The sequence below is a fragment of the Nyctereutes procyonoides genome, unplaced genomic scaffold (genome assembly GCF_905146905.1).
Source record: "Nyctereutes procyonoides isolate TBG_1078 unplaced genomic scaffold, NYPRO_anot_genome, whole genome shotgun sequence".
Taxonomy (NCBI): domain Eukaryota; kingdom Metazoa; phylum Chordata; class Mammalia; order Carnivora; family Canidae; genus Nyctereutes; species Nyctereutes procyonoides.
The window spans coordinates 2,548,794-2,562,915 of NW_026575156.1; the positions used below are offsets into that span (position 1 = coordinate 2,548,794).

A 14,122-nucleotide genomic window follows, 5' to 3' on the forward strand; every position below is an offset into this window, starting at 1 on the left:
AAACATCATCCCGTAGGCTCATCTACATAATCTTATAATAATATCTATATGAATCCTGTTTATTATTCTGGCACTATTCTTTCAGAGACATCTATGTGTTCTAAATATTATGGTAAAATGCATATGGATAATAGACAAAAAAGTACATTCATTCAAATTGTCTTCATAATTTTGATTCAGATTGAGCTAAAATTCCAGAATAATATGACATCTGAAATTGAAAGCATAATTTGCTTACATTATGCTACTTTACCATTGTGCATTGGGAAGCATTTTCAATTTAGAATATATTTCAATGCACCTGCATTGCAGAGAGTTACAAAATAATTGAATCTTTTTAAATACTCTCCATCTTGGATGATTCCGTTGTGTGTTTTCTAGGAGATAAAACTTATAGCATAAAGGAGAGAGAGCAGATAGTATCTATTTTTGAATATGTACAGAGAATGTGCCATAATCATGTTTAATAGTCATTTTTTTAAATTTTGAGACAATTTTTCTGGTCTTAGCATTTTCAGCACTTGTCATTTATTGACTACCTCTCTTTTTTTCTATTATAACAAGTTAGTGAGAAATAATACTTTATTTCCTCTGACTTTATTTCAGGATAACCGCTTTATATCTTATTAACAAATCACATGAGTACATTGTGCAATGTATTTTCAGCAATTTTTACCTCAATAGTAAAGAAAAGGTAATTCTTGTATAGCAGTTAAATGACAATGTCTAAACATTTTCAGATTGCCTCATCTTAGACTTCAAGTGTGCATCTGGTTTATTGTGAACCTTAATTACATGAAGGTTTTGAAATGAATTATAGTTTTTAAAAGACACGTAGAATAAAAGCCTCAAAGCAGAGATTGATAGTCAAGTGTGTTGGTGACGGAGGAGCGCTATTTCTGTGATACAGCTCACACATTTTTTTTCCCCAGTATCCAGGGAGGAGATGATTTGAAGCTGGAATGCCATTATGGTTCTACTCCTTTCCTTGGCCTAGAAACTTTGAATCTTCTAAGTACTCTGTATCTAATTCAGATTCCCTATCTGTAAACAGTGGGGTTATTATCTCCAATTTCAACAATAGTTGTTGAGTTTCAATAAGACTTTAGGCACATAATAAATATTTTTTAAATGAATGAATGTTTGTATATATATCAGTTTCTCAACACAATGACATTCATCTTTATCCTCCCTTCTCATTGAGTTTTGAAATCTCAAGAATCAGTGTTACCAGAATTATATGCACTTGGCTATAACTAGAACAACAACAACCAAAAAATCCAATGCAGGAGAAGTGACTAGTCTAGAGTAAGCATGAAATGAAACATGGCTCTGAGTTGTATGGCAAGCAAAGAAAAAAAGACATTTTTTTTCTTTTAAACTCTAGGATATAAAGGATTTAGGTGAATTGTGAGGAGGGACAAACTTTTCTAATCTTTTAATATTGAAGGAACTCACCACATAGTTCATTGTGGAGCAATTTGCAAATTCATAATGGATTTATAAGAAATAATATTCTTCACCTGATTATACCTTGTATGGCCCTTTTATTAAAGCTAATGGAATAAGATTACATTTATAACTATGAAAGGAACATGTAAAGAGATTTAGAATAATGTAGTATGTCCAGGTAACTTCCTAAAGCCTTAATGTGGTACGTGAGTAAAGTTTGCAGGCTCCAGATGATATAATGAAAGGTTGGAAATGTCCATCTTATTAGCCTTGCTTTTGGTAGCAGCTGTATGGCAGGTATTCATAATTAAAATTCCAATAGAATATTTGAAGTGGAGGTTTTCCATGTTGCTTGTTGAAAGGAATCCATCTGCTAAAGAACCCAAGCATTTAGGGAGTAAATGTGCCACTTTGTTACAAAGCTGAATATCTTGACTTAGTATCCTCAGGATGGAGGGATATGCTATTGCAGCTGCTCATTCAACCTCAGCCAGTTTGAAAGCTATCTGTAAAATATCCTAGATGCCTTTATAATTGTCTAATGAAGTACCTTGTTTGCATCAAAAACTATGGATAATTTTGTTCAATATTTTTTAATGTAATCTACTTCCAGTATAAAAATTCATTCAATTTTAAACTAGTTGTTGAAAACCTAATGTGTGCTATTTAGCATGCTGAATGGTGGCTAGTCATAGTTATCAAGGTAAATAAGTACACTGCCTTCAAAATGCTAATAATTGGGCAGCCAGGGTGGCTTAGTGGTTTAGTGCTGCCTTCAGCCCAGGGCCTGATCCTGGAGACCCGAGATTGAGTCTCACGTCAGGCTCCCTGCATGGCGCCTGCTTCTCCCTCCCCCTTGTCTCTGACTCTCTGTCTCTGTGTCTCTCATGAATAAATAAATAAATCCTTTAAAAAATGCTAATACTCTAGTAGAAAAGATTAATAGAGAATCAATGAAAACAAGGTATATTGAGGTCTATGAAAAGAAAAATGCAATGACAGAGGATGATTAAAAAAAAAAAAGAATACCTCAACCGGTTAGGGCAGGGGAGGGTGTCCAAGATGTCTGCTGAAGAGAGAAATAATCCTTAAATATGAAAAGGAGTAAGCCAGGCAAAGAGTGGTAGGGACTTTTCAGAAGGGAAAAATGCCATCTGCAGTGGCCTGGAGGTAAAAGACACTATGAATGATGCTTTTCAGAAATTGGAATTAGTTCATTATAATGGGAATTTTTGAATATGTGCAACTAGAATACTCATACTAATAGACAAATATAAACTAGGATTGATCATAAAGGACTAACAAGAAAGGAAACTGGAAAGGAAGGTTGAGCCAAGTCATTATGGCCTTAAAATCCCTGCTAAAGAATCTGGAGTTTATCCAAAGGGAACATCACTAAAGGATATTAATCAAGGCAGTAACATGACCCAATATGAATTTGAGAAAGATATTAATGCTTCAGTGAGGAGAATGAATTGGATGGTCATCAAGGCAAAACTCCAGGCAGTGATAACAATTCAAATCCTAATGAAATAGTTGCTGAAGGAGAAGGAGATTTAGACTAAGTAATGATCAAGGCAGAAGTCACAGGACATAAGGTTTGATTAAATATGCAATGGAGAAAGATGGAGAAGTCAAGGATGACTCAAGGAATTTGACTTGGGCAGATAGTTCAACATAAAGATGCATGAAGACAGAACTGGGGAGACCATATGCAAAATTCCAGGGATAGATAGTAAAGTAAATTTTTCATTTGCTAATTTTGAAGTACTTAACAGTCCTTTTGAGTAACGACATCCAGTCTACTGTTAAACACTTTTATAATCATTTAATGGTCTGGTCTGAAGAAAAATTGCTAGTCTCAAAATATAGATGGTGATTGAAGCCATAAGAGTGGATGAGACCAATCATCAGTGGCTGGGGAAGGAGAAGAGAAGAGAACTAGAAAACAATTTGCCTAGAGAAACATAAAGCAGATCACTTATTGAGTATTACCTTATTTTATTTATTTTAATGCAGTAATGAAAATTTGCATTTTAATAATGAAACTTCTGTATAATTGAGTGAAGCAAATAGTCTCTAATAATCAAATAGTTCTGATATCCAGAGTTATGTGTGATTGACTAAAGCAGTGCCTTCTGAGCTGAAAATCATGGTTGTTGCTTTATAATCAACATTTCTGTCTCTGGGATCTTCTGAATCTACATATTTCCACTCTGTGTTAATTTTCTCTTGCTTACCCATATGAAGCAAAGTCCTAGTCTGATGACTCCCCTATTTGTGTTTGTAGCCCAAACTAGAATTGATATGGTGTTAAGGAGTTGCATTAAGGAAACACGATAGCAGATCAATCCCAAATCTGAATTGAGCTACAAACTGGCTGATATCAAAGCAGTTAATTTCTTATTTATACAAAGTCCAGTTAGCAGCAGACCTAGGGGTAGGACTGCACCCAATGCATCCATTCATCACTCTAGGCGGAGGGAGGCTCTACCTTTATCTCATGTGCCTTCCATGTTTGCCCTAACCTATCAAGCCACCAGATAAGGAAAGAGCAGTAAACATTGGAATAGATCCAAAAAGTAAATTTCAATGGTATAACAATAAACAGCTCATCCCAGAGATGAATACCTTAAACTAATCGGCGTTTATACTTTACCAAAAGGTCCAAGGGGGTCAAGGACATATTTTTCTTATTTACCAAAGCATCTCAAATACTGTACATACCAAATAGATGATGTTTAATGATGTATTAATTAATGAAATTTAAGATATTGCTTTTGCAACGTTTTAAAATAGGACCAGATATCAGACCATTCTTTACTTGATAAGAAGGGAAAAGCTCTTAGCACTACGACAAAATTGTGATGATTCAAAAATCAGGCCAGACCTTCTAGAAGCACTGTCAGGCTGAGATGATGCCTAGGCCAGCCAGATTATTTTAAGCAATCTACTAATGCATGCCCTGTAACAGCTTATTTTTAATGTATATTCATGTGCATATACTCACATGTAAAATGGAATATTCAAATAAAAATAATCATGTCTAATCTGTTCATTCCTAAAGTGAATTATCTTGCATTCAGAAAAAAATTCAAATAAATTCAGTATGTGGCCATTTTATATATCCTCTATGTGAATTGAATATTATTGTATCATTTAGCTGCCTCCTCAGAGTATACAAAATTATTAGTTTAATTATTGTGTGAGGAAGACTGTTCAATTTTCTAAACCTTTCCCATACACAAGTTGCTACATATTTGCAGTCAAAATGTCTTCATGTTTGCAATATCTAATCTCTCAGCATTGTTCTTTTGTGTATCATTTCTGCATTCAGAGTACCAAGGGGAAAATAATAGCCTAACCGTTTTATGTGGAAATAAAGTCTTGAATGTGTTTTAGAAAAAAAAAAAAGGTGTAACAAGGCAGTGTGGAGTGGAAAAATTGAAGCCATGAAATTACATTTTACTTTCAAATTTGAATTTGTTTGTTGATGAAAAGTTTGATAGTGTCAGACAAGTGCCATATTTTAACTCTTAGCAATTTAGAGCACACTGGACTCTGCTTTCAATTACTGATATCATTTCCTCCCCTTTGCTTACTTTCCAGATCGCTTTGCTATGCTAGCCAACAATAATCTGCAGATTCTCAACATCAATAAAAGTGATGAAGGTATATACAGGTGTGAAGGAAGAGTAGAGGCTAGGGGAGAAATTGACTTCCGTGATATCATCGTTATTGTTAATGGTAAGCAGAGAATACTTTGTATGTATCTTATTATTATTGCATGTTAGGAATATGTTTATTGAAAGGGCAGCCATGCACACGGAGCATTCTAATACACCTCTTCTTTACCTGGAGGAAATCTCCTCATCCCAGCAATAGAATCTGTTACATTGTGTGTAGCCTCAAGGACAGGATCCATGACTTATTTAACATCATCCACTTCTTTTACAAAGATTCTCTAAGACACTAGCTGCCTTTTTCTGGCTTTGTAGTTGAAAGAATGCTAAATGAAACCTAGTAAAGTATCATACTAGATTTTATTTTTAAATTGCATGAATCACTTGTTGCTTAAACTAATCTATTTAACAGTTTTGTAGGTTTTCTCAGATTTAAATTTAATAATTGATTCCACAGGGAGATTGATAACTAAGTTTATGATATCATGATGACACCTCTTCTTCCAAACTTGGCTTCTCCTGCTATATTTCCTGCCTGTGTTAACATGACATTCTGTGAGCCCAGATGATATATTAATGTTATCCTGGTTGTCTCCATTTTGGTAATCTAATCTGTAAATGACATGTGCATTGCATACTTTTAACATCTTTAAAATATATTCTACTATGATATTACTCCGTAAGAGTGAGCCCTTTCAAAATTTTTTTTCTGGAATTGCTACAACCTTTTTCCTTTACTCTTAGTCTCATGATTTCAACAACTTTTTCTCCATCCAGCCCTCCAACACTTAAAATTGTCAATGCTTCCCATTACCTTTGAGCCAAAATCAAAACCACTTTTTTGCTATAGGAATCCTTTTATGATCACCAGCCCCTCTTCCCTAACATTCAGCCATGAGCAGCTTACGCTTCAGCCATATGGAAATACAAGTAGTAACAGTACACAGATGCAGTTTTGTTTTTTCTTCTTCTTGAAAATAACAAGTTAGGGGTGCCTAGGTGACTCTGTCGGTTAAACATCCGGCTCTTGATTTCAGCTCAGGTCATGATCTCAGGGTTGTGAGTTGGAGCCCCACATCAGGCTCTGCACTAGTCATGGAGCCTGCTTAAATGCTCTCTCCCTCTCCTGCTACCCCTCCCACCACAAAAAGTAAAATAACAAGTTAGTGATAACTATAATGATAGGATTCTGTAAGCAGAATGTCATTTGTTCTTTTTAGAATAGACAAAATATAATATTAAGGAGTTAGCCACATGTTTCCTGTGAGTTAGAGCAAGGACAGAGAAATGAATCTGTGTCTTCTTCTGTATTCTATCCCCATCCCACCATGAGCTCTCTCTCTCCAGGGTCTTGAAGACTGGAGAATACTAGGAATCTCATATAGTTCTAAAAGAGTTCATTGGTCTTTTCTTACTTGCAGCAAAGGAGTTTAACCACAAAGTTCTTGCTGAAGGAGAAGGAGAATATTAAAATACTGCTATCTTTTTTTCTCTCCTTCTCCAAGTTGTAATTCATTGGGATTTGTGGATAATATAATGGAATAGACCAGATGGTATGACATGAAAACTAGACAGGCTGGTAAAAATTGCACATGCTCATGAAGGAGGCCAAATGGCCAGGCTTTCAGAGAAGAAGCTTTTCTCTTTTAGAAATGCAGAGCCCAGTGTTTATTAAGAGTACCATACCCCAGAGGTTTTGACCTTCAACACAAGGGAATGGTTTCCGTGCATGAAGAATAAAGTGCAGATGTGTATCTATATATGTATCTCCATCTATTTCTATTACCATTAAGCATCTTTAAACTATTTCTATTATGTCCAGGAAACAAAGATAACTTACACTGTTTAATTATTGACATTTTTATACTGTGCTTTATTTTCAAAATAATTTATGCTGGCATATGTAAGTATATTTTGTCACAGACAAATCATTGTGCTGAGTATTCTTTTATGAAAATGGGGATTATAATATTCTTACATATAAAGTTTTGGAGGCAGTATGTAAATATTTACTATTATATGTTATATATATGGATATATATGTCAAATTATGCACATATTTTACACTAAAACATTAACTGAAGTCTGATACTACAAAAGAAATGTTATCTAGCCAACATAGCATGTTCACCCTTCATTAACTATTTTGTTATTGTAATTTCTCATGTAATACACTTAATAAGTGTTCTAATCCATTTCCATACTAGTTTATCTGTGAATGTTTATACATGATTACATTTATTTTAAAAGAGGCATTATTTGGGTATGAATGTTTTGGGTTAACAAAGTTTGAATCTTCAAGTCCATCGTGGTGTACGCTCAAAGTGGAATATTTAGTTCTGAATGTCTATTCCTATTATGTCAGGGTTCACAAGTAGGTAAACATGAGATTGTATTCTTTTGTACCACTCAAATCAATCATGTAGACAGTTTTCTGTTCTGCCTGCATCAGGTGGAGGCTCCCAAAGGCAGGCAAATCATTCTCCTTCCATATCCCAATTTCCTCTAACAGAATCAACTACAGATCCTAATCTGACCTTTGCTCGATCATTGCTTTATCTCTACTTCTTCTAATTAGTCACATTTTCCCTTTCTGGTCACAGACACTCATACCTTAGAATTCCTGGTGCCACTACTCTTCAAAATAACAGTGTTCACAAAAATCAGCCATTGATTTATTTCACTTCTGGATGATGCAGTTGGACCCTGTCAAGGGATTGCATTGACTAATGCCACCAGTTCATCTGTGCTTTTCTCTCACATTTTGCCTTTACTTCAGCCAGAAAAATCATTCTGTTCTGGTCTTATTGACTCTGGTGCTACTTACTGACTACTGGCTCCTTTTAAATTTTGAACTCTTATTAGAATTATCCCCCTATTAATTCTCTCTAATAAAACCTCTTAAAGATGTTTCAATGAAAAGTTCAAGGGTACAAAAATAATTAATAATAATAATAATAATAATAATAATAATAAAGCAATAGCTTTATCCACATTATCTTATCTCTTTTTAATTACAAATTTGATTTCTTCTATGACTTTTTCCTTAATTTATGTTGCAAGCCCTCTCTCTTAATTGCTAATAATTTTTATCCTAACTGATTTATATTTTATCCTGGACCTCCTTTACTTGTCTCCTTTCTCCTCAAGTACACTAGAGTCCCAACCAAAGACTCCAGGCAACTCCTTATGTACATTTCACTACTTCCTGTAAAATCTTGGCTCTGGAAGAAATTCTTCTCTTTCTTCTATATTTTGTGTTTGAAAATGTTTCCCTCAAATTTCCTTTCTTCCAATTCATACTTTTTGTTTCAATAATTAGTTGAAAGATATATTTGCTAGGTTCCTCTGTGGTACTAAATGTTAGGAATATTTTTTCCTTTTCTTTGCTTTTATTTTCTTTTCTTTCTTTTCTTTTCTTTTCTTTTCTTTTCTTTTCTTTTCTTTTCTTTCTTTTCTTTTCTTTCTTTCTTTTCTTTTTTCTTTTTCCTTTTTTCCAAAGCTGTATTTATTTGACAGAGAATAGGGAGAGCCAGAGAGCACAAGCAAGAGGTATGGCAGCAGGTTGGGGGAGAAGCAGGCTTCCCACTAAGTAGGGAGTGGGATGCAGGGTTTCCTCCCAGCCCCCTGTGATCATGACTTGAGCCTAAGGCAGATGCTTAACTGACTGAGACATCCAGATGCCCCAGGAATATTTTTTTTCTTAACTTCCTCAGTGACTTTCTTACTATATTTTTTAATGCCTGTGTACAGTTTTCCACAAATACTTCTCTCCTCCACTGAAAAGGTTATATATCACTGCTCATTGATATGTGGATTATGGTGCTTCTGGTGGGAGAGTTATGCATCCCCACCCAATTGATGATGTTACTGGTCTGGTCAATGGCGTATAAGCAAACACAGTATACATTATGATTGAAATAAGCTGCAAGAAGAATCACATGTTTCTTATCCTGTTCTTTCCTTCTGACATGAAACTAACATGACACAAAGAGAGACTTCTCATTCACCTTGGACACCATGTTGAAGACATGTGCAGCAGAGTCACAGCTGGTCTGCAGGTGCAGACACGTAACATAAATAAGAAGTTAAAGCATATTTTTTTAAGCTCTGAAATATAAGAGTCATTTGTTATCGCAGAAAAGCAGACAAATGCAACGTCAGTGGCTTTTTCCTACTTAAAATAAGCAAATTAAATACTGTTTAACCTAGGGGTACTTCTAAAATTACTTCGCTGACTGTGGCACAGGCATCTTATAATCCTACTTTCCCCTGATGGTGATCGTTCTTATGATTTTCTTATCACCTTATCAAAATATTGGAAATTCAACTGAAGACTTTGGATAGCAGTTTCAATATTAACTTATATTGCATTTGTATATTTATTGAACAGGTACATATGAAGTGCTAACTGTATGTTTCACAGTATGTTATGCTCAAAATACTAGTAGGCTTAATGTAACATCATTTCCCTCAAAGCACTTAGAGTTTTATCTTATTAACTTAAGGTAATCAACTTTACTAAAGTCCTTTATTGTTTATGAGACAGTTGGATACAAAAGCATATACTAAGGGTAATTTATATGGATATACATGGACTATTTTATAATAAGAAGAGGCACCTAATGTGGCTTAAAGGGAGACATGCTTGGTATTTGGGACAAATCTATTGATGAAAAAGTGTTACCTTATAGAACAGAGAGAGAGAGAGAGAGAGAGAGAGAGAGAGAGAGAGAGAGAGTGATAGAGAAATAAAACAGTATCTATAAAAGAGAAGAGAGGTATGATATGAAAAAGCATCCAAAAACTGTGACTGGATGTGATATTTTGGGGAGGGAGTGGCAGTAGTGTTAGGTGAAGATACAGCTGGAAAACAGGTAGGGCCAGATCATGGAGGACTATGGACTATCTTCTATGAGACGGAGATGAACTGACATGGAAGAACAGGAAAACTAGAGAGCAAGGGCATTGACAGAAGGATAGAAGCAGGGAGAGAAAGTGAGTTAGTTAAAGTGAAAGATAATTAGGGCCAGTGCTAAAAGACAGAGAAGTGGAGAAGGAGATACATAATCAGGTATTATTTGAAGCAAAGTCTTTGTGTTACGCATGTGTCACAGAGGCTAGAGCAATCAAGGGTAATTTGATGGTTTTTAGTGTAGATTCTAGGTTTTTTGTATAATAAATGGAAACAGAAGTGACCAACAAATTGAGAACTAAAATATATCTGCTGAATTTGACCATTATGAGATTACCAGAGACATTAGAGTCAATGATAGTGTTGAATAGCCTGGAAAAAATTCATACTGCAATGTCTTGAAGAATGTACATTGTACATTCATTTGAAGAATGAAGGTAGCAAAGACACAGCATTTGTTACCCCAGCTCATTGGAATCATTTGTTAAATAGGAAACATCACAAGTTTGAATTAAAGACTTGAGGAAATGGTTGGAGTTTTAGGACATTTGTAAGGAAGATAGTCCTTGAACAAAAGGAGGACATCTTTTATGCTGAGCCTGGAGCAAGAGAGTCAGAAATGAGTTAGGATGTGGATAAATTAATTCAAAGATAGGTCTGGTTGATAATTTGAGAGAAATGTTGCCACATGAGTTCACTATTCTATTTCCAATCACCTGGCTTCCGTCACCTAGCAAACATTGATATACTCTGGATATTGCTCAAATATTTCTCCATGGTTTTATGTGTTTACATCTGCTCTTTATTGGATTTTCAAGTAAGCTTTCTAACATGCCTAAAATTTTTTTTCACAAATCTTCCAGTGGCTCTCTTCCTTTTATTATTATACCTGACTTTATTACATATTTGATAAATTGCCCATATTCTCTATAAATTCCTGGATGCTTTTTACTAGATAGTTATATTATGCACCCCCCCACACAGACACACTACTACAAAATCTTAGTTACATTTCTTAAAAGAAAATCAAAATCATTTCTGTCTTTTTAACCCATGCCCCATCAGACTCCTAGCCCTTCGTTAAGTAGAACAGTCTCTAAAGCTGCTCAGAAAATGTCCATACAAATGACAGGTCTGGAAATAAGTCTTAAATTTAAAGTGTAGTCAATAGAAAGTTATTTTCATAAAATGCTCTTTTAAAGTATAATGATTCATTATTTTCCAAATCTTTTGTAAATTTGTGGAGAGTGATCCACTAATTGCCAATTCAAACTTGGGATAATGGAAGCAGGAACAATTCAGAGTGGATGAAAAACACCTAGTGGTATAATTTTACAGCAATTGTGTCTTTAGTCTTCCTTTGAACATTAAAATCAACAGTGAGTGACAATGGCCAGAGATATTTGTGCAAGTACACGTCAGAATGGATAGTGCACTTTGTTAATGCAGTGGCCTTCAGGCAGTGATTTTGTATTCCTACCCATTTCTACCCATTTCTGAAAATTAAGAACATTGGATACTTTTCTTTAAAAAAAAATGAAAAGTCAGAATTTTCTTCTTTAAATTTTATACAACGTTATATAACATAAAGGATATAGAAAAATAGAAAAGATAGTGAACTAGCCTCTTTATCAATAATATAATTGAATCAACCATTCAGAGCAATAGGTTAAGTCAGTTTAATGACTGCAAATTATGATGGAATTTCTAAGTAATAGCAATAATATGTAATTCACCAAAGAATTACTAAATAGCATTTGTCAAAACCAGACTATTTTCTGATGTTATTATTATTTTTTTACCCCTAATGGTCCCATTAATTTTGAAAGATTACAAGTCTAAGAATATAAGGTAGAATTTTTTTTTTTCTTTTTACTCTTATCCAATGCTATTTTAGAAACTTCCAGGGACACCTGAGTGGCTCAGTCAGTTAAGCATCTGTCTTCAGCTCAGATCATGATCTCAGGGTCCTGGGATAAGCCCCAAGTCAAGCTTCTGCTCAGCAGGGAATCTGTTTCTCTCTCTGGCTCTCCACTCTCCTGCTCATGCTGGCTCTCCCTCTCTCACTTTCTCAAATAAATAAATAAAATCTTAAAAAAAAAAAGAAAAGAAATCTCCATACTATAGAAATGTGACAGATATCGGGATGCCTGGGTGGCTCAGCAGTTGAGCACCTCCCTTCGGCCCAGTATGTGATCCTGGAATCTCGGGATCAAGTCCCACATCAGGCTCCCCATAGGGAGCCTGCTTTTCCCTCTGCCTATGTCTCTTCCTCTCTCTGTGTGTCTCTCTCACGAATAAATAAATAAAATTAAAAAAAAAAAAGAAATGTGACAGATATGTTAGCATGAGAATCCACTTCCCCAGCCTCAGTGCTTGAGTTCAGCCAAGAAAGAATTCAGAGCCAAACTCTTAAATAAGCAAGGGTCAAAGTGAAACACTCTCAAGGCGGGGGAGTGGGCAGGTGTGACTGCATGCCAGGGGCCAGGGGCCAGGTTATCTTTTCTTTTTTATGTTTGCATAGGTTATGAGTCATAGCTAGGGTGGTCTCTGACTGAGGTTGCTTTTAGTCATCTAAGGGACTCCTCCTGCCTGTTGGGAGGAGAAGTCTTTGACTCTCTATGGTCTTTGTTGGAACTGCCATGGCAGCCTTCCCCCATAGGGAGGGAGGGTCAAAACAGGAATGTAAATGTATCAGAATGAAGCTAGAGTTTGCTATAGGACTGAATTAATAGGGAAGAATGCATGTGGATCCCCTGGGGTCTTTCCTTGCTGTTTGGAACTTGGTTTCCACCCTGTATATCAGTCTGAAAGCACGTATTCCCTGCTCATATCTAGCTAACTGCCTATTCTATCAGATAGATAGACAGATGAATCACCTACATATATCTAAGGACATTTTTTTTTGCCTTTCCCATCAACATAAATAATTGGCGTGAATATTTAATATAGTTTCTTCCTTTTCTTCAATCTGTATTTCTTTTTTGCCCAGAATTTCCTAGGCCCAAAGGGCATAATATTATATTTGCAAGGTTGTAGAAAAGCATACATTTATTCCTTTCCAAAGGCAGAATTATCCCATTGTTTGAATCAGATCCCAGCTCTGAACTCAACCATCCTCTGAATGGTGGTTTCCTGCTGGTTAGGTAGAGATCGGTCTTTGTAATTTTTCTGTAACCCTTGGTTAATAAGTACAGAAGTGAATACTATCATTTGTGAAAGCAATAACAAAAATTTCAAGAAATCTATAGTGGCTACAAGATTCTGCAACGATGGAAATATTTTACATTTCATGGAATCAATCAGTAAAGTAAAAGACACCATCAGCCTATTATCTGGCATTGTGCAGATGAATGACATTGAGGACAATTAGTGTCTAAATTACATTCATGATATTCATGAGTTCTGTTCTTCAAAGTCTGCTACACTAAAGGATAACTTAGGAAGCAGTGTCACTATTTTATTCATACTGCAAGTTACTTATGACCAATATTTCTTGCTTTCACTTACTATTTTTTTGCATCATATCCTATGATTTTCAATAAAAGTGTAGGTAGCCAGAGCATGTGTATTTTTAACAGTGGAAATAGTTAAGAAACAGAATTCCATTTAAGTATGGATTAAATAAATATCCAGTTGTAAGTAAAATTAGTTCCCTAAACTGAACACATTTTTAAGTACAGTATGGTTTGCCCCTTTATGTAGGTACATTTAGTTTTACCAGGGTAAAGGAGTGTGTAGGCTCTATATAAAATGAGTCTTCTGTCTCTGTCTCACACATATACACACACAAAAGTAGCCTGATTTCTATTTTCTCTGTAAGACTTAATTCAAGTATCATGTCTAGCAAGCTTTTCAATTTTATCTGCCTCATTACCTGACTTTCTCTCCTTGAGATCTCATAGCACTAAGTTCATCTCTGTAAAATCTTCCCAAGTTCAGTTATTTGAGAGGACTCGCCAAATTCCATACAGAATACTCACGTGAAAGGTCTTATTTTAAAGGAAAGAGTATGCATGGCGCAGCAAGAGGAAAATAATGCAGGTGAACATCAGGCAGGCCTCCGGACACA

General features: G+C 35.3%; 1 protein-coding gene across 2 annotated transcripts in view; it reads left to right on the forward strand.

Annotated features, from left to right (window-relative positions):
- Nucleotides 1-14,122, forward strand: part of NCAM2 (neural cell adhesion molecule 2) — a 520,048-nt gene that overhangs the window by 308,828 nt on the left and 197,098 nt on the right. For both annotated transcript variants that reach the window (XM_055313808.1, XM_055313809.1), the window contains exon 5: nt 5,062-5,199. In XM_055313808.1, coding sequence (XP_055169783.1) covers nt 5,062-5,199 — 138 coding nt within the window. The remainder of the gene's footprint in view (nt 1-5,061; nt 5,200-14,122) is intronic.